Source organism: Garra rufa, chromosome 15, assembly GCF_049309525.1.
Source record: "Garra rufa chromosome 15, GarRuf1.0, whole genome shotgun sequence".
NCBI classification, from domain to species: domain Eukaryota; kingdom Metazoa; phylum Chordata; class Actinopteri; order Cypriniformes; family Cyprinidae; genus Garra; species Garra rufa.
This window is the reverse complement of record NC_133375.1, coordinates 7,064,115-7,083,780: the sequence shown is the minus strand read 5'-3', so window position 1 is coordinate 7,083,780 and position 19,666 is coordinate 7,064,115. Positions and strand designations below refer to the sequence as shown.

The window sequence follows — 19,666 nt, the reverse complement described above, 5'->3', positions numbered from 1 at the left end:
CACAAAATTAAAAGAATCAATAAGATGTAAAAAGTCCTTTGCCATTGCATTATCACTACAACACACGTGCACATAAAAATCTCCAATAATTAAGACACGATTGTACTTAGGCATTTATCAGCCAAAAAAACAGAAAAATCATTTATAAAATCCTTATTATATTTTGGAGGCCGATAAACTACTGCACACAATGTTTTGTGAACACGACCCAACTCGAATAAACTCAGTTCAAAACTACTGAAAGAACATGGCGGCATCTGTTTACATTTGTAAACATCTTTATAAATAATAGCTATACCACCACCTCGTCCCGACGCTCGCGGGGAATTTAAATATGCACAATTGTCCGATAAAAGTTCAGAAAAGGGGCTGGACTCACCAACACTTAGCCATGTCTCAGTCACTCAAAGAAAGTCCAGGTCCCGCGATGAAAAGAAATAATTTAAAATAAAAGTTTTGTTTGCTAGTGATCTAGCATTTACCAGGCTAAACCTGGCACGCGCCGGCACACATGCACTGGTGACACTCCAGGGAACCCGACGCAAAGAACGCAGGTCTCGCAAATTCACTCCACGCCGACGAGGGCGAGGAGAGCGAAGGGCATGGGGCTGGAACACCTCACCCGGGCCGACGACAGGTACCGACCAAGGGTCGATAGGATCCATCAAACGCTGAGAAATAAGGCGAGGCTCCGCTTTACATTCAGCCCACGGAGTCGTGGAAAAGTGCGCTAGGCAAGCCTTCATCCAGCCAACCGCTGCGCTGTCCTGGAAAAGTTCGTTTATTTCAGTAATTCAACTCAAACCCGTGTATTAAATAAATTTAATGAACGCAGACTGAAGTAGTTTAGTCTTTGGTTCTTTTAGGCCATGTGTCCACATACATTTTAGTTTGAAAACGCATCTTTTTCTCTCCGTTTTGGCCTTCCGTCCACACTGAGACTGCGTTTTTGTCAAGGAAAACGGAGCTTTTTGAAAAAGCTCTCCAAAGTGGATAAATTTGAAAACGCCGTTTTCGCCTTGTAGTGTGGACTGTGAAAACGGAGGCTTTTGAAAACGATGACGCATATTTAGTCATGTGACGCATATTATACCAATAGATATCTATGTTTACAGCAGTAATTTTGCCTGTGCTATTCACTGTCACACTGCTGCTAAAGAGATTTACCTTGTACACTCTTCAAATTACAGTCCTAAAATGATGGCAAAAAATTTACTCACAGTTGCTGTCCTGCAAAACATGACGACAACTGCTTTTCAGATAAAATATGAGTGAGCGCGACATAGACGTGTCAGTGAACGATGAGATATTTCCGTAAATGATCCCGGCAGAAGAATTGCGTGAAAACTTATTACCTCTGTATAATTTTGAAGGCTTTACGCATGCGCAGTATTTTGACATTTTCCTACGTTTCAGTGTGAACGAGAATCTTTTGGAAAACGCTTGGAAACGCTAGTGTGGACGGAGAGCGTTTTAAAACGAAAACTCCATTTTCAAATGTATCCGGATTAATGTAGACGTAGCATGAATTGTGATGATTTGGCTCACATTTAACAAAAACCCACCAATTCACTCTCAACAAATTAGAATATGGTGACAGCTAATCAACTCAAAACACCTGCAAAGGTTTCCTGAGCATTAAAGCTCTAGTAAAAGTAGCAGTCAGAAATTTAGTCTCAGAAGAAGAAGAATTGTAAGTTTAAAAAGCATTTCAGTAAGCCTCTTATTTCTTGGTGTGGCTACAGTTTTCTAAAAACAAAGAAAATAGAACTATGCACTGCATTTTATTTGCCATAATTTCAAGGTCAAAGACTTGACTCTCCCAGATCTGAAAAAGCCAAAAGTTCAGAGACCTTCAAAATGGTCTCTCAGTTTGGTTCACTCGGCTGCACAATCATGGGGAAGACTGCTGATCTGACAGTTGTCCAGAAGACAATCATTGACACCCTTCACAAGGAGGGTAAGCCACAAACATTCATTGCCAAAGAAGCTGGCTGTTCACAGAGTGCTGTATCCAAGCATGTTAACAGAAAGTTGAGTGGAAGGGAAAAAGTGTGGAAGAAAAAGTTGCACAACCAACCGAGAGATCCGCATTCTTGAGAGGCTTGTCAAGCAAAATCCATTCAAGAATTTGGGTGAACTTCACAAGGAATGGACTGAGGCTGAGGTCAAGGCATCAAGAGCCACCACACACAGACGTGTCAAAGAATTTGGCTACAGTTGTCCAATTCCTCTTGTTAGGCCAATCCTAAACCACAGATAATGTCAGAGGTGTCTTACCTGGGCTAAGGAGAAGAATAAATGGACTGTAGCCCAGTGGTCCAAAGTCCTCTTTTCAGATGTGAGCAAGTTTTGTATTTTATTTGGAAACCAAGGTCCTAGAGTCTGGAGGAAGGATGGAGAAGCTCATAGCCCAAGTTTCTTGAAGTCCAGTGTTAAGTTTCCGCAGTCTGTGATGATTTGGGGTTCACTGTCATCTGCTGGTGTTGGTCCACTGTGTTTTTTTGAAAACCAAAGTCACTGCACCCATTTACCAAGAAATATTAGAGCGCTTCATGCTTTCTCCTGCTCACTAGCTTTTTAAAGATGCTGATTTAATTTTCCAGCAGGATTTGGCACCTGCCCACACTGACAAAAACACCAAAAGTTGGTTAAATGACCATGGTGTTGGTGTGCTTGACTGGCCAGCAAACTCAACAGACCTGAACCCCAAAGAGAATCTATGGGGAATTGTAAAATAGAAAATAAGAAACAAGAGACCAAAAAATGCAGATGAGCTGAAGGTCACTGTCAAAGAAACCTGGGCTTTCATACCACCTCAGCAGCACCACAGACTGATAACCTCCATGCCATGCTGAATTGAGATAGTAATTAAAGCAAAAGGAGCCCATACCAAGTATTGCGTACATATACAGTAAATGAACATACTTTCCAGAAGGCCAACAATTCACTAAAAATGTTGCTTTTTATTGGTCTTATGAAGTATTCTAATTTGTTGAGATGGTGGGTTGGTGGGTTTTTGTTAAATGTGAGCCAAATCATCTCAATTAAAAGAACCAAAGACAAACTACTTCAGTCTGTGTGCATTGAATTTATTTAATACACAAGTTTCACAATTTGAGTTGAATTACTGAAACAAATGAACTTTTCCACGACATTCTAATTTATTGAAATGCACCTGTATGTTTGGGGGTTTGTTAAATATGTTGTCGGACATGTTTGCTTGGTCATATGGGTTAATAAATCATGTGTTTTTTTTAATTAAGATACAGAACAATTTTTGATTTGACTTTACCAGACCAAGGCACACTTTACCTGAAAAGAAATTTGTCTGGATTACATAAAATTAAAACACAATTATTAAAGCTTGGCCTTTACAAAATCAAATTTAACAAAATCATTGAGGTATCTAAATTACAAGTTTAACAAAAAGTGGCCCACTTTATATTCACCCTAATGAAAAGTTCTTCACTCTTGTGGTCTTCCTACCCACTTGTGCATATTTGGGCCAAATACAGGAAATACGTCATATACTGAAGGTAGACAAATGCTCAAGTGCAAAAACCACAGGTGTGGTTATTACTTCCTTCTTGACAGAAGCATAAAAGAATTAGTGATCGATGAAGAGCACAGCTAAAAACTTTTTTAGGAAGGTTTCTAGGATCTAAACAGACAACGGATCTTTGTCTTTTCTAAAGTTCAAATTGCTGGAGCTCAAGCTGTGAAAATGGATTCACTAAATTTAGAAGAACTTTCTTGTACTGTATGTCATGAAATCGTCAAGGCTCCTGTTCTTTTATCATGCAGCCACAGTGTCTGTAAAAAGTGTCTTCAACAGTTCTGGAGAGCCAAGGAAAGTCAGGAGTGTCCTGTCTGCGGGAGAACATCCTCAAAAAATCCTTCCTGTAATCTTGTGTTAAAAAACTTGCGCAGGGAGGCACAGAAACACACCAGTGAAATGTTTAGACTCAACCTTGAAGATGTTCCATCTAATGAGGTAAGACAGATTTACATACGAGGATAAGCTCATGTATTAGTGATCATATTACGGAAAACTTGGGTGTTTAGATTTTCACTTTACATCCTAGGGCAAGCTCAAAATAGCGTGGCATTCCTTAAAAGGAAAACTTCAACATGGAGAAAAACTTAAAAGAGAGTTTGAGAAAACATTTCAACTTATCAAGGTAAGGATTGATTCTACTGACATAATACATATTTACAGGATTAAATATTGATTAGAACAGCTTAAAGTTTTGTCAGACATAATTATATGTTTCTTTATTGACTGTAACAGTCACACACACATGTTGGTTTTCAGTCTCTTAAGGTGAGGTTATCACCTTACTTACCCAGTTGATTGATTACATTGATAATTGCAAACATTTTTTGTACTACAAGTTTTCTAAAATGTTAGGTTTAAATATGCAAATTAGCCATTATTCAATGAAATATGTGCTAATTTGCATACATTTCTAGTACAAAAATCACACTGGTGCATTCACTCATATTTGTATCTGTAATATTTCTTAAGTGTCTTGTCTCGTCAAATTCAGTTATAAATTGCATGAATGATAAATGATAGTATTTTTGATTAAAAAAAAAATGTAAATGTAAATGTAAAAAGCTAAATCTAATAAGGTTTACACATTAATTGATAGACCCAGGTAAAATATGAGCAATGTGAAACACTGAAAAAAACAAGAAAACCCAGAATTTAGTTTACCAAGTTCAAGTATAAATAGCGTAAAGGTTTCACAGAAACACTGATTGATCAGTAACACAATTAGTCCATAATTCTCTAAGATCTGTGTAATATGGAAAATGTGCGTTTTCATTTAGACATGTCTGCCACATTTTTTTAAAGTTCATGTGCTCTACATTCAAAAATTATATTGCATTTGATTGTATTAAAAAGACATTTGAGATTTGTGTGTATTATCACCCTAAAAACACAGATCTATTACAGTACTACACTCTTAAAAATAAAGGTGCTTCAAAAGGTTCTTCAAGCAATGCTACAGAAAAAACATTTTTGGTTCCACAAAGAACCATTCAGTTAAAGGTTCTTTAAAGAACCATTTCTTGCTTACCTTTTTCATAATCTGAAGAACCTTATTTGCCACAAAGAACCTTTTGTGAAACAGAAAGGTTCTTTAGATATTAATGGAACCAGTTGGACAAAATGGTTCTTCTATGGCATCGTGAAGCACCTTTATTTTTAAGAGTGTACTTGAGAAAAATAAAGTTTAGCAACCACCTTTAGCAACTCACTCTTCATGCTGCTCCATAATAAGTTGCATCTTTGAGATGAAGTGAATGTGATTTGATTTCAGTGTCAAGCTGAGTACACAGAGCATCAGATTAAACATCAGTTTAAGAAGCTTCATCAGTTTCTCAGAGATGAAGAAGCCGCTAGAATCACTGCACTGAGGGAGGAAGAGGAGCAGAAGAAGCAGACGATGAAGGAGAAGCTGGAGGAGATGAACAGACACATGTCAGCTCTTTCACACACTATCAAAGACTTGGAGGAGATGATGAAAGCCAAAGATGTCCAACTTCTAAAGGTCTGATTACAGAGCATCTATTGATTGATTTATTGATTTCATGATGATAAATTGTGTGTTTGTTCTGCAGAAGTTTCCAGTCATGATGGAAAGGTGAGTGATCTGCTGGTGTCTCTGTTTTCTCTGCTTCTGAAGCTAAAGTCACTGTAGTTCTGACTCCTTAATGTTCTTCCAGAGTCCAGATCTCACAGCTGGATGCACAGATGCCTTCTGGAGCTTTAATTCATGTGTCACGTTATTTGGGCAACCTGTCATACAGAGTCTGGAAGAAGATGCTGAACTCTGTCCAAAAGAGTAAGTCTGGAGATGATTTTAACATTGTGATTACAGGAAGATGTCTGATGATTTCCAGTGACATAATTGTTAATAATCTGTGTACAGTTTACTTCTGATCATTATATGAGCTACAGGGAGAAAAAACACCTGTTTTTTTTTTTTTTTTGCTTCTTCAGCTCCTGTGATTCTGGATCCAAACACGGCCCATTCACATCTGGTCCTGTCTGATGATCTGACCCGTGTGAAATTCGTCTGGGATGAACAACCACTTCCTGATAATCCAGAGAGATTTGACATCTGTGAGTGTGTTCTGGGTTCAAAAGGTTTTACCTCAGGAACACACTCCTGGGAAGTGCAGGTTAAAGAGAGCGAATGCTGGAGTCTTGGAGTAACTACAGAATCAAACCAAAGGAAGGGACGTGACTTCTGTGACACTGATGCCTGGTGTGTGACGTATGATCTGTACAGTCAGCTTAGGTCTGGCTTTCTTATTGAAGAAGAGCTCGAGTATGTGAGAGTTGATCTGGACTACGACGGAGGAACGGTGTCATTCTCTGATCCTGTAACTAACACACATCTACACACATTCATAACCAGCTTCACTGAAAAAATCTTTCCATTTTTCTGTAATCTTGATGAACTTAAAGCTCTGAGGATTTTGCCATTTAAACTGTAAAAACAGAAAATCACTGAAGCCTTATCTGATCCTGCCAATGAATACAAGAAAATGTATATATAACTTGTGCTATCTTACATATTTAGTATGTGAAAACCTGAATTTCATCAAAATATCTCATTATACAAATAAGGCTCACTGTTGTCATCGTAAGTTCATGAAGAAATGCTTATCCAATTTCACATAATAAAGCTCTTTCTTCCTTCTGTTTATTATGTTTTTATGTTGGTTTGTCTGTCAGATCCTTCTATGTTCTTACATGAGTGACTGGTGTTGATTCAGATCCTGGTCTTGTTTATCATGGGTTTTGAGTTCAATCCACACTGTGACCTTCTTTAGGATGTTTGATATCTGACTAATGGAGTGAAAATGACTGGGTCTGGACTAAACACACCTGTCATGCCTCTTTCCTTTTGTGTGTGTTTTTCTCCCCATGATCTATTTTTTTCCTCTCATTTTATTAGTCATATGGTTCAGGTGTGTCCTGTTGATTACCCTCATTTAGTTCAGTATTTAAAGTGTTGTCTGTCCTGTGATTCTTTTGTCTGGTGTCTTCCATACTTGGTGCTACAAGTGTGTTCCTGCCTGCCCTGTGTTATCCTTCTTCTTGGATTAAAGGACTGTTATCATGTATTTCCCATGTCTCTGTGTTCCTTGCCTTCAGTACAATAGCATTGTGACAACACCACATAATATTTTTATATGCTCACTGTCTGTTTAAACTTTATTTTTGTGTTTTGTTTATGTTAAAGAGTTTATTGTATTTCCCCCTCAATATTTTTATAGAGTGTAATCTGGTAAACAATCAGGAATTAGGAATTCACCTGTTTTATACACACAATACACATTTGCGACACTGTTAACATGTAGTGTAAAACTGTAGTTTATTGTTTTAAATAGATAATATGGATTATTAGTGCCATCTAGTGCATATATTTGGTGAATTATTCACCCAATATGTTTACATGACACATGAAAAATATCTATGTGCTTTGGCTGTTTATTTACATGACAGTGGCACTTTGGGGGCCTGTAAATGCAAACATTTGAAACCGGGTTTCAAAGTGCAAGTTTTGGAAAATGACGTTATCATCTTTGTGTAAACTACAAAAAAAGGTGAATTTGTGAGAACAGTGACATCATGTGCATATGTATTGTATATGTAAATCTGCAGCACATTGGCCCTAAAAGGTAAGATTTAAGGAACCTTGTATTACACGTTCAGTCTACCAGGGGTGCTCTGCAGAGTTTAGCTTCAACCCCAATTGAACCAGCTAATCAAGCTCTAACTAGACATACTAGAAACTTCCCAGCAGGTATGTTGGAGCAAGTTGGATCTAAACTGACTGTAGCCTTCTAGTGATCTTGAAGATATTGATTAGCTTGTTCAGGTGTGCTTCATTAGAATTGAAGCTACACTTTGCAGGACACCGGCCCTCCAGGACCAAAGTTGCCCAGTCCTTCATTACAGGAATCTCTGAGGTGACAACAATAGCAATCTTTGGGGTGCCTGTGGCAGGAATCACTGGGTCAGCCATGACAGGGAGTACTGGCACCGATGAGGCAGAAACGGAGAGGACAAGGACCAGTGGCAGGAATAATTAGAGAATATTCACAGAAGCTTTTTTAGGAATCTCTGGGAGTGAGCTAACATTCCAAGAAACTTGGAGATGGGAGCCCATGAGGGCAACATCTGTGGCAGGCATAAAAGGATACTCTGGCACTTCTGGGGTAGGCTATGACAATAACCTCTAGCCCTTGACAGAGATGCCTGGGAGCTTGGAGACTAGTGTGGCTGAGATGGTCTTTAGTGCTAGTTTTGGCATGAATTCCTTTGGCATGAACCACTGTGGCAGCCATGGCCAGGAGCACTGGTACTGAGGATGCAAGATAGACAGGTGTGAGTAATTTCTTTAGTTTGCCCCTTTTTGTTCTGGTTTGTACTGTCCTAAGACCAGGAGGTTCATAGTTGCTTCTTTATTGAGGTTTCTGCCACAGTCTTCTGAATGCCATAGCTTTCTGTCTAAATCGGTGCCTCCCCAATGGCTGAACTCTCTTTCTCGGCCACCTCAATGCTAACCACAGACTTTTTTACAAAGTAATTATTTATTCAAAATAAATAACTACTCAAGAGAATATGTGATTTTGTGAATAATCATTATCCACTTGATATTCAATGGATTTGCCAAGGTGTGCTGGTTATGGTGTAGGTGCGCTACAGAGAGACTGTAACAAAGTTTGTAGACGGAAAAAGGAGACGGGAACCGGCAAACATTTAAATACTTTAATAACAAAATAAACAAACACAAAAGTAAAGCAGCAGCCCCTCATGGACGACTGCCGCACACAAAACACAAAATAAAGTCCAGGCCTGGTCCTCTCTCGTCCTACGCTGTCGTCACTCCTCCTTTTATCCTTCCGGAGCTCCTCAGTGGGACTCGAGACCGGTGAGTGACGCAGGTGTCGCCCATTATCATTAACTCCCACCCCACTCACTACAGAGACATTTGGAAGAAAGCTCGCCATATCTGCGAAATGAATTGTGGTCCAGGGTCTGATACATCTTTGGGAAGTCTGAAGTTTCGGAGCACAACAAGAGGTGCTTTTTAGTAGGTAGTCCTTTTAGTGGGATGAGCTTACAAGCATTCGAGACAGGCAGCTCTGTCACAAAGTCCACACTTACCAAGATGGGACCAGGGCCACCATGAAATTAGAAGAGAAACTAGCTTTCCTTCAGGGAGGTGGTAATGAGTTTTGGAGATGGCACAATCTGAGCAGCTCTTGATGTAGCATGAGATATCCTGGGTCATGTTGAGCCCCCGGTAGCAATTTTGAAGAACCGAGAAGTTATGCACGGGCAGTCAGAGAGATGTTGCCACATAAATCCTTCCTTCTGGACCTCCCGGTGGAGCAGGCTTGTGCTTTCTGATCATCAATGGACCATTGGATGGGGTAAAAAGGGTTTTTCTGTTCCCTCCAACCAGTGCCACCATTCCTCCAGGGTGAGTTTGATAGCCAAGAGCTCTTGGTTACCAGTGTCATAGTTCTGCTTCACCAGGGACAGTATTTGAGTAGAAGGTACATGGATGAGGGGTGGGAAGCTCCCCTCAACAACAAGCGTTGTGTCAGGAGGGCTCCTACCCTCGCAATAGAGGCATCGTCTTCCACAATGAAATGGAGATCGGAAATCTTTGGAGTTTTTTGATAGTGGTGGGTTGAGGCCAATCCTTGACCGCTTGTAGCTTCCTCTGGTCAATGTGGATGTCATGATGGTACACCACCCAAGGAACTGGATTGTGTCATGGTGGAACTCACACTTCTCCAATTTGAGGTAAAGATGTTGGTCCCTCAGCTTTTGGAGGACCTGTTTTACATGTTGGTGATGTTTGGTCAGGTTCCGGGAGTAGATGAGAATGTCATTGATGTACACAGAGCAATTGAGGTACTCCTAGAACACCTCATTCCTGAATCCTTGGAGCACCAAGGGTGACTTGGACAAGCAGTATGGAACCACCTGATATTCATAGTGGCCTGATGTTGTGATAATGGTGGTCTTACACTCATCACTCTCATGGATCCAAATGAGGTTATAGGCACTAGGCAGGTCCAGCTTAGAGAAGATGCAGGATCCATTTTGCAGGGATTAGAGGAAGACAGTAGCGGTGTTTGATCGTTTTAGAGTTCAACACATGGTAATCAATGCAGGGCCGCAATCCTCTGTTCTTTTCACTGACAAAGAAGAAACTGGATGCTGCTGGTGATGTAGATAGGTATGAATTACTGTTTAAGAGCCTCCTCAATATATTCCTCCATGGCCTTCGGTTCCAGTATGGACAGCGGGTATATTTTACCCTTTGGTAGTGTCGCCCCAGGCAGCAAGTCAATAGTGCAGTCCAATGGCCAGTGGTAATTTGGTGGCTGACTGTTTGCTGAAGACATCCTGGAATGCCCGGTAATCGTGGGGAATCTCAGAAGCTTCGGATATTTACAGTGGTGGAGCAAAAGCTTACTTATGTGGATAAAGATGATTGTTGCAGTTACAGAGTTCTGGGTGTTTTTTTAACAGAGGACAGACAACTCTAAAAGCAGTGCTTACCCCACTGGAGAATCTCCCTAGTATTCTATTTCATGATGGGGGAGTGTTAGGTCATCCATATGTGTCCTAGAATGATGTCAGCAGTGGAACCCTCTAGCACCAGAAACGAGATGGGCTGGGTGGTGGTGAGCATAATTTCCTATTAGCTGGAGTTTTTGCAAAAGATTCAGGGAGATGAAATTTCCGGCGTATCCTGAGTCGAGAAAGGCTTGAGTGTTGGGTGGTGGTCACCAGAACAGTAGTTCAGTAGTACCTTTTGAATGAAATTTTCTAATTCCACAGTATCATCATATATGTCCATTTGGAGACAAATATTGGGACTGATTCCTGATGAAATGACCTGTTTCGGGTCAGCAGCTGGTGGCTCCCAGTGTGTCCAGCAGATATTCTCCAAAATGGCGCTACGGTAAAACAAATTGTTGAATAAAGTCATTATTTTTATTTTCTTTGCTTACAAAAAGTTTTCATGTCCTTTCATAAAATTCAGATTGAACCACTGATTGCAGATGGACTATTTTGATGATGCCTTTCATACTTTTTTGGGTCTTGACAGTGGTATTTACCTAGGAATCAATGGGACAGTGACAAGCCTCCCGGTTTTCATCTAAAATATCTTAAATTGTGTTCCGAAGACGAACTAAACTTTTAGGGGTTTGGAACAACATAGGAGTAAGTGATTAATAACAAAATTTTTATTTTGATACAGGTGTGTGAGTTATAGGGAGGCAGGTCTGTCGCAAAGTCCACATTTACCAAGATGGGACCAGGACCACCATGGAATGGAAAGAGGAACTGAGGCGGAGTTTTGGAGATGGCACAGACTGAGCAGCTCTTGATGTAGCATGAGACATCCTGGGTCATGTTGGGCCCCCATAGCAATTTTTGAGAAGCTAGAAGGTTTGCTGTCTGTCTGGGTGTCCAGAGCCCGGAAAGGTATGCAGGGACAGTCAAAGGGATGTTGGCACATAAATTCTTCCTTCGGGAACTCCCGGTGGAGCAGGCTTAGAATGAGTGGCTTCAGCTCATTCTAAGCCTGCTCATTCTAAGCCTGCCTCATTGCAGGACTACTGCAATGCTCTTTTAGCTGGTCTTCCAGCATGTACAATCAGGCCTCTACAAATGATTCAGAATGCAGCAGCATGGCTCGTCTTCAATGAGCCCAAGAAGGCCCATGTCACACCTCTCTTCATATCCCTGCACTGGCTACCGGTTACGGCTCGCATCAAATTCAAGACACTGATGCTGGCCTACAGGACAGCCACCGGCTCATCACCTGCCTACCTCCATTCACTACTACGCATCTACACTCCCTCCAGAAGTCTGAGATCCTCTAGTGAAAGACGCCTTATTGTACCACCACAGAGAGGCACGAAATCACTTTCCAAAACATTCTCCTTCAACGTCCCTGCCTGGTGGAATGATCTTCCCACCCCCATCCGGAACGCAGACTCCATAACTGTCTTCAAGCGACTGCTGAAAACCCATCTTTTTTGACACTATCTGACTCAATAAAAAAAAAAAAAAAAAAATTCTTCTCCTCTCTTTCCTGGTCTTCCCTTTCTAGCCCGTACTCATCTAACAACGCCTGACATATGGTATTTTTGAGCACTTCCTATGTCGATCTGCCTCCTTAGGATGAAACACTTGTTGTATTCCCCAATTGTAAGTCGCTTTGGATAAAAGCGTCTGCTAAATGAATAAATGTAAATGTAAATGTAAATGTTCAGCTATCTGATCATCAACGGACCATTGGATGGGGTCAAAAGGGTAACATTAAAGGTTTTTTTTTTGCTCCCTCCAACCAGTGCCACCATTCTTCCAGGTTGAGTTTGATAGCCAAGAGCTCTCGGTTGCCAGTGTCATAGTTATGCTTCACCAGGGACCAATTTTGAGTAAAAGGTGCATGGATGAGGGGTGGGAAGCTCTCCTTGGCATTGTGACAGGACAGCTCCTACCCTGACATTAGAGGAATCGACTTGCACAATGAAATGGAGATCGGGAATCTTTGGAGTTTTTTGATAGTGGTGGGTTGAGGCCAATCCTTGACCACTTGTAGCTTCCTCTGATCAATGTGGATGCTATGATGGTCAATGATGTACCCAAGGAACTGGACTGTGTGAAGACGAATGAAACTTTTATGAGTTTGGAACAAAGTGAGTGATTAATGACAAAATTTTCATTTTGGGGTGGAGAAAGCCTTAGGCTTAGAGATAGGAGCAGGTGAGTATCACAGGTGGAGGTAAGTTGACATGTAGTGCACAAACAAGACCAGCTAACTATGGGATTGTTTATATAGGGTGACTTGATTAGTGTGGACAGGTGAGGAAAATCAAAATTCTGGGGATTGTGAACATGTGTATCTCTGTCCACTCCCACTGTCAATTATTTAATAACTCCTGAAATTAATGGTGCAGGTATTTTACTCAGGAATTGAAAGCCCATAAGAAAATCTCAAAGGAGCCAGTGGTGAGTCCCTCCTTTAGGTTTTTGTGTCAAATTATTAAAAAAAATGATGACTGATTGATTGTTTGTTTTTCTATACTATATACTGTAGATGTCATCCTGTGTTAGCTATATCCCAATATTCTTGCCAAATTTTGTACACATGATCTTTTATATAATGACTTTCTACATTTGGCCACATAAATTTGTTTACACAAAATGAATATACTGTAAATACGTTCTTCAGTTAATCCGTTACATTCAAATGCATAAAAGCAACAGATATGTACTGCATTTTATTCATCATAATTTCAAAATAAAAGAAAGCAATAGAATAGTGAGCACCGGTGAGAATTATTTATTTATTTATTTTTTCTGTCATACTGACTCTGTGAGCCTGTCCTAATACCCACATTTGTGGTCTTAGCCACTTGAGAGTGCACGCATGTGGCAGGAAGTGTATGTGCATGACTGTGCCAGATCTTAAAAATGCCATAGTTCAGTCAAAGCCACTGGAATGCAAGCCTACAACCTTTAGCCGAAAAAGTGTAGCAATTAATACTAATTCTGTGGCTTTGGTGGTACGTAGGGAAGGAGACCAAAGGAGACCATTGTATGATTGGCTGAAGTGCCTCACATGATCCAAGTTAGTTGTTGTACTTTTTCCACTGGTAAGTACTACAGATTTTGCAGGTCAGTGCTGGTTCATCTCTGGTTCAGTGTTGTAAACGCACACAAAAATAAAATATGGACATAATTATATATCATAGTTTTGATATTAAGATGCAACAATCTCAGAATGTTTATTGGTAATTGCAAATAGCACATTATATGAACTGTAAATAAATTGAAATATAACTTAAAATATACATTTAAAGTTAACAAAAGTAATAACGAAATAAACAAACAAAAAAAAAACATCTAGGTATCTAAATTACATGTTTAAGAAAAAGTGGCCCACTTTACCTGCATTCACCCTAATGAAAAGATCTAGACTCTTGTGGTCTTCATGTTAAATACAGGAAATGTGTCATATATTCTGACAAATGCTCAAATAGAAAGACCACATGTGTGGTTATTACTTCCTTCTTGACAAAAGAATGAGTGATTGATGAAGAGCAAGTAGTTTAGATGGAGTTTAGATTGCTGGAGCTCAAACAGTGAAAATGGATTTATTAAATGTAGAAGAACTTTCTTGTCCTGTATGTAATGAAATCTTCAAGGATCCTGTTTCATTATCATGCAGTCACAATGTCTGTAAAGAGTGTCTTCAACAGTTCTGGAGAACCAAGGAAAGTCAAGAGTGTCCTGTCTGTGGGAAAATAATCTCAAAAAATCCTTCCTGTAATCTTGTGTTAAAAACTTTGTGCAAGTCATTCCTGAAGGAGAGAAATGAGAAGTACTCAGCAGGGTCTGAGGAGATCTGCAGTTTACATGATAAGAAACTCAAGCTCGTCTGTCTGGAGGACAACCAGCCTGTGTGTTCAGCATGCAGAGATACACAGAAATACGCTGAACAAACATTCAGACCCATCAGTGAAGTTGTTCCATCATATAAGGTAGCACAGGTTTACATATGTTTACATGAAGATAAGCTTATGTACAAGTGATCATATTTTAGAAATCTAAGTTGTCTAAATTTTCACTTTAAATTCTAGGAGGAGCTCAATACAGCACTGAATTCTTTACAAGAGAAACTTCATCAGAGAGAAGACATTAAAAGAGAGGTTGAGAAAACAGTTCAACATATCAAGGTGAGGACTGATTCTACTGACATATTACATGCCTAAATATTGATTAAAACAGTTTAATCAATTTGTCAGCCAAATTACATGTTCCTTTATTGAATGTAACACAGATAATGTTGGGTTTTCATGTCTTATAAGGACTTTCCATAGACGGGTTGGAATGTTTTTTAACTGTAAAAACTGTATATACCATAATAACCCTACCCCTAAATAGCTCTCACAGAAAACTTTCTGCAGATTACATTTTCAAAATAAGACAACATCTTCTAGTATTATTTATAAGCTGTTTTCCACAAGGTCAAAAATGATAGAGCCCTGTACATGACATGCAGGAAAAAACCCAAATTGTGTGCACAATTTAATAATTCATTCCCTCGATGTGAATTGTTTGCTCAATTTACTAATTTGTTAAATTGTGCGCACTAAATAGTTTGTTCTACTTCCTGTCCACATTCTCGCAAAACTGTTGGACAGAGATGCTTTAATTAAGTCTTATTTTGAGTTGGGAATGAGTTATAGAGACATTTTCAAAAACCTTGCAGCATTGCATGGAATCATTTTAAGTGAGAGGTATCTACTTCAATTTATGAGAATGCAGACAGGAAATAAACTAATTATTATTTGATTATTTCCTTTATACTTATGATAAGTATTGGGGAAAGTTACTTTTAAAAGTAATGCATTACATAATTGCATTACTTCCTTAAAAAACGAACTAATCGTGTTACTTAGTTTCTTTTTATGGAAAGTAATGCATTACATTACTTTAGCATTACTTTTTCTAAACTGGGCTGGTCTTGCTTGTTTGTCTTTTTTTTAAAAATTGGATTTTGGCAAATTCAGCAATAAAAAATAAATGTGATGTTTATAAAGTCATTTTTGATTATTAATATGTCTGAATTGGATTATTGGTTCATTGGTTCATAAATTGGGATTAAACAGATAATGGATATTTGCATTATTTAACATTTATCGCAAGTTTGTGTTATATTCCGAGTTTGCATTTTACTTTGAGAAACAATAGTTCTGTAAATGCATATTCACACTTAGTCTAGAACTACAGTAACCATCATGTTTACATAGCGCACACAACACCTATCCCTATTTCTCTTAACATGGGGACAGGAGAGCTAAATGGGAAAACAAAGTAACTGGCGTTACTTATTTGGAAAAGTAACTCAGATATTTTCTTTGAAATTAAAAAAGTAATGCGTTCATTTACTAGTTACTTGAAAAAAGTAATCTGATTACGTAACTCGCATTACTTGTAATGCGTTACCCTCAACACTGCTTATGATTTACTTAAAACAAGGGCAAACATTATTCTTTTGTGCGCACAACTTACTTATAAAGAGGAAACAAATGATCATATTGATCACACAATTTACTTAAAATGAGGGAACTAAATCATGCACACAATTTGTTTTCTCTGTAAAACATTACTTGTATTACTTTGTGGGGATACTTGGTCCTGAAAAAATAGTGTTTGCTTGGATCACACTTACAGTTGTAAACTTTTTTTATGAAAAAAAATGTTATTGCAGTTTTGAATAATGCCATTTTATTCAGACATGGCTGCCACATTTTTAAAAAGTTCAGTTGCTATATTTCCAAATTCTACTGCATATGTATTAAAAGACATTTAAAACTGTCATTTTGTGAAGAGAAGATCAGACTTTTTTGCCCTCGAGTCCGAGTCATCTGATTTTGAGTATCTACCGATACCGAGTCCCAATCCGATACTTCTATAATACATAAAAAAAGAATAAAGAAGAGCGAAGAAACAGATCCAGGATGTTCCTTATTTTTTATTTAATTCACCTTATTTTTAAATTCAACAACTCTGTTAACAAACAGAGCACTTCTTTGAGGTAGCTTGAACAATCAAGTAATAAATTACATAAATTCTTCACTTCTGGACTTTAGTGCAACAGTAAATATAAAAAAAAAGTCTAATATAAAAACAAATAGCACCTCAACTAAAAAATACCCGGCAGGCATGTAAACAAATAAAAAAATATAAGTGCCACAGTGCTTGCTGTGTTTCTGTGTGGAGTCAAGAGGCCTAACTCTGTGCCACCGCATAACTATAGTGGTGTTAAAAAATAATGAGAATATATATACCAGAGGTTGCGTTAGACTGTTACATTGCCCGTCATTTTGACGGACAGGGTTGTAAAAATTCTGTCATAATTCATTATTACCTGTCATTTTAATTTTCATATTTTAATTATAACACATTTAATTGCATTTATTTTTGTTCATGTTTTAATTTTAAATATGTTGAAGAGAACAGATGAGACTGCTTAACTTTTCATGTTCAACACCACACCCCGCAGTGCAATCGATTTTAATATATTCTCATTTTAATAAGCAATATTGTTCAGTAAATCCCAGTCATCTTTTGGTCCATGCTGTTTTCAGTCGATGACTAACGTGCGCCTCCCATCCAATAAATCGCAATGAAACAAAGTCTCAAATTTCAAATTCAATTTCATTAGGAAATTCAAGCAATAAATACCGTTTTGGCGTTCTTTGGCATGATAGATTGTTGTAGCTTCTTACTACTACTGCGCCTGTGCGTAATGAAACGCAAAGCAAAAGGCAAAAGATTAGTAACAGTTTCGTTTTAGTTCTGGAGCAAGTGCTCTGTTGCCACACTGGAGCGCACTCGCCACCAACTGGACAGGGGTGGGAATTACAGCTAATAATTACACTAGATCACCATCTGTGTAATCTGTCAAAGTGACGGACGGCCTTCAGATTTTTCCGTCATTGCAACAAAAATTCCGTCAATAAAGGACAATTTTCGGTAAACGCAACCTATGATATACACATATATATCCGAGTCCTGAACGGGAGGTAACGTCCGATTCCGATCGAGTCTGAAACCACGTGATCGGGCCCGATTTCCGATCACGTGATCAGATCGGGACATCCCTACTAGAGACACAGAGCATTTATTACAGCACTACTTAAGAAAGTTGTAGTTGTAGTTAACTAACCCACATTTAGCAGCTCACTCTTCATGCTGCTCTAGAATAAATTGCATCTCTGAAATTAAGTGACTTTGATTTGATTTCAGTCTCAAGCTGACTACACAGAGGATCAGATTAAAGAGCAGTTTAAGAAGCTTCGTCAGTTTCTCAGAAATAAAGAAGAAGCTACAATCACTGCACTGAGGGAGGAAGAGGAGCAGAAGAAGCAGACGATGAAGGAGAAGCTGGAGGACATAAACAGACACATCTCAGCTCTTTCACACACTATTAAAGACTTGGAGGAGACAATGAAAGCCAATGGCGTCTGCTTTCTAAAGGTCTGATTTCAGATCACCCATTGATTGATTCATTGATGATTGATAGATTTGTTGATGATAAACTGTGTGTTTTATTCTGCAGAAGTTTCCGGTCACGATGGAAAGGTGAGTGATCTGCTGGTGCCTCCGTTCTCTTTGCTTCTGAAGCCAAAGTCACTGTAGTTCTTATTCCTAAATGTTATTCCAGAGTCCAGATGTCACTGCCGGATCCACAGACACCTTCTGGAGCTTTGATTCATGTGCCACGTTACTTGGGCAACCTGCCGTACAGAGTCTGGAAGAAGATGCTGAACTCTATCCAAAAGAGTAAGTCTAGAGATGATCTGTGCCGTTACACACAACCACTGGAAATGATGCAGGGGGAAGATTTACAGATTTTAGCATAATTTGTAAATAACCAGATGAGCTAGTACAACAAAATAAGGCGTAAACAAGAGAAGAACATGATATTTACAGTTCCCTGTCACTTTCAACATAATTTCAGTGACCAACAAATTGGGAATCTCACCAGAGATACCAATCTACTTCGAGTATAAACTAAACAAGCCAATTTGCATGCAATATTTGAATCTGACTGCCACGGCCTGCAGCGTGGGTATAGATAACAGATGCAATGTATACTTAGCTTTTATACATACGAAAATGGAAGTTGAATCTGCCATTTTGAATCGGCGACATTTTCCTCTCACTATGTGATTACATGTGCTCTGTGTAAAGTTATAATGCTGCGGGAGTGCTTACTTACCACATAAGTTCAGGCGCTTGTCAAGTGATGCTCAGGATCTGTAAATCATTCGGCATCATCAGCGCAGTCATTTCTCCATTATTCACCATCATCAGCGCAGTCATCTCTCTGTTTATGTGGTAAGTGAAATCCTATGTACTGCAATGTAACAGGCTACCGCTAGCATTAAGCTAACCGTGTCCCTTCAGTGACTCGCCTTATTTTACTGATGCACTGACAGTGGTCTTTTGCAAACAGCAGATTTATATAAGAAGGAGGAAATGGTGGTGTTTGAGTCTCACAGTGTGTCATGTCCATGTACTGAACTGTTATTATTCAACTATGCCAAGGTAAATACAGTTTTCCATTCTATGGCACCTTTAAGTGTTTCTGAATAAGCCAGTTCTTTGGGAAAAGCCTCTTTTGTGGTGTTGGGGTGAAAGCACTGCAGCGGTGGTCACAATCTCATAAGTGCTAATCTTTGAGAGTGTTCACTGATAAGAGAACTACTTCCCTTAAAGAGCATTAAACGGGTGTGACGTTGCACCTTTTTAAAAATGACATTCCATCCGTGTGTTTCTGGATGCGGTCATTACCTGGTGCTGGCAAATGCTGCCTCACATGTCTGGGCATTAGGGTTGCCACCCGTCCCTTAAGAAGAATGAAATTGCGTGTCTCGTTTTGAATCAATACGGGACGGCTTTTGTCCCATATTTTTTATCATTTTTTTTAAAGCAGCGTCTCATGCAAATCATCCCACACGCGTTTTATGAAGATGCCTCCTTTCCTACTTTTGATTGGGTAATACCTGATGTCATCGTTAG

The 19,666-nt window shown here is 39.1% G+C and overlaps 2 protein-coding genes across 2 annotated transcripts in view; both read left to right on the top strand.

The window, feature by feature from the left end:
- Nucleotides 1-602: 602 nt before the first annotated feature.
- LOC141287069 (E3 ubiquitin-protein ligase TRIM35-like) lies at nucleotides 603-6,516 on the top strand. Its single transcript, XM_073819206.1, has 7 exons — nucleotides 603-637; nucleotides 3,808-3,997; nucleotides 4,089-4,184; nucleotides 5,334-5,564; nucleotides 5,635-5,657; nucleotides 5,740-5,858; nucleotides 6,017-6,516. The coding sequence occupies exons 1-7, from the start codon at nucleotides 603-605 to the stop codon at nucleotides 6,514-6,516; spliced, it is 1,194 nt and encodes a 397-aa protein (XP_073675307.1).
- Nucleotides 6,517-14,220: 7,704 nt separating this feature from the next.
- LOC141287068 (nuclear factor 7, brain-like) overlaps nucleotides 14,221-19,666 on the top strand; it is a 7,717-nt gene continuing 2,271 nt past the window's right edge. Inside the window, exons 1-5 of the mRNA XM_073819205.1 lie at nucleotides 14,221-14,613; nucleotides 14,713-14,808; nucleotides 17,888-18,118; nucleotides 18,201-18,223; nucleotides 18,306-18,424. Coding sequence (XP_073675306.1) covers nucleotides 14,221-14,613; nucleotides 14,713-14,808; nucleotides 17,888-18,118; nucleotides 18,201-18,223; nucleotides 18,306-18,424 — 862 coding nt within the window. The remainder of the gene's footprint in view (nucleotides 14,614-14,712; nucleotides 14,809-17,887; nucleotides 18,119-18,200; nucleotides 18,224-18,305; nucleotides 18,425-19,666) is intronic.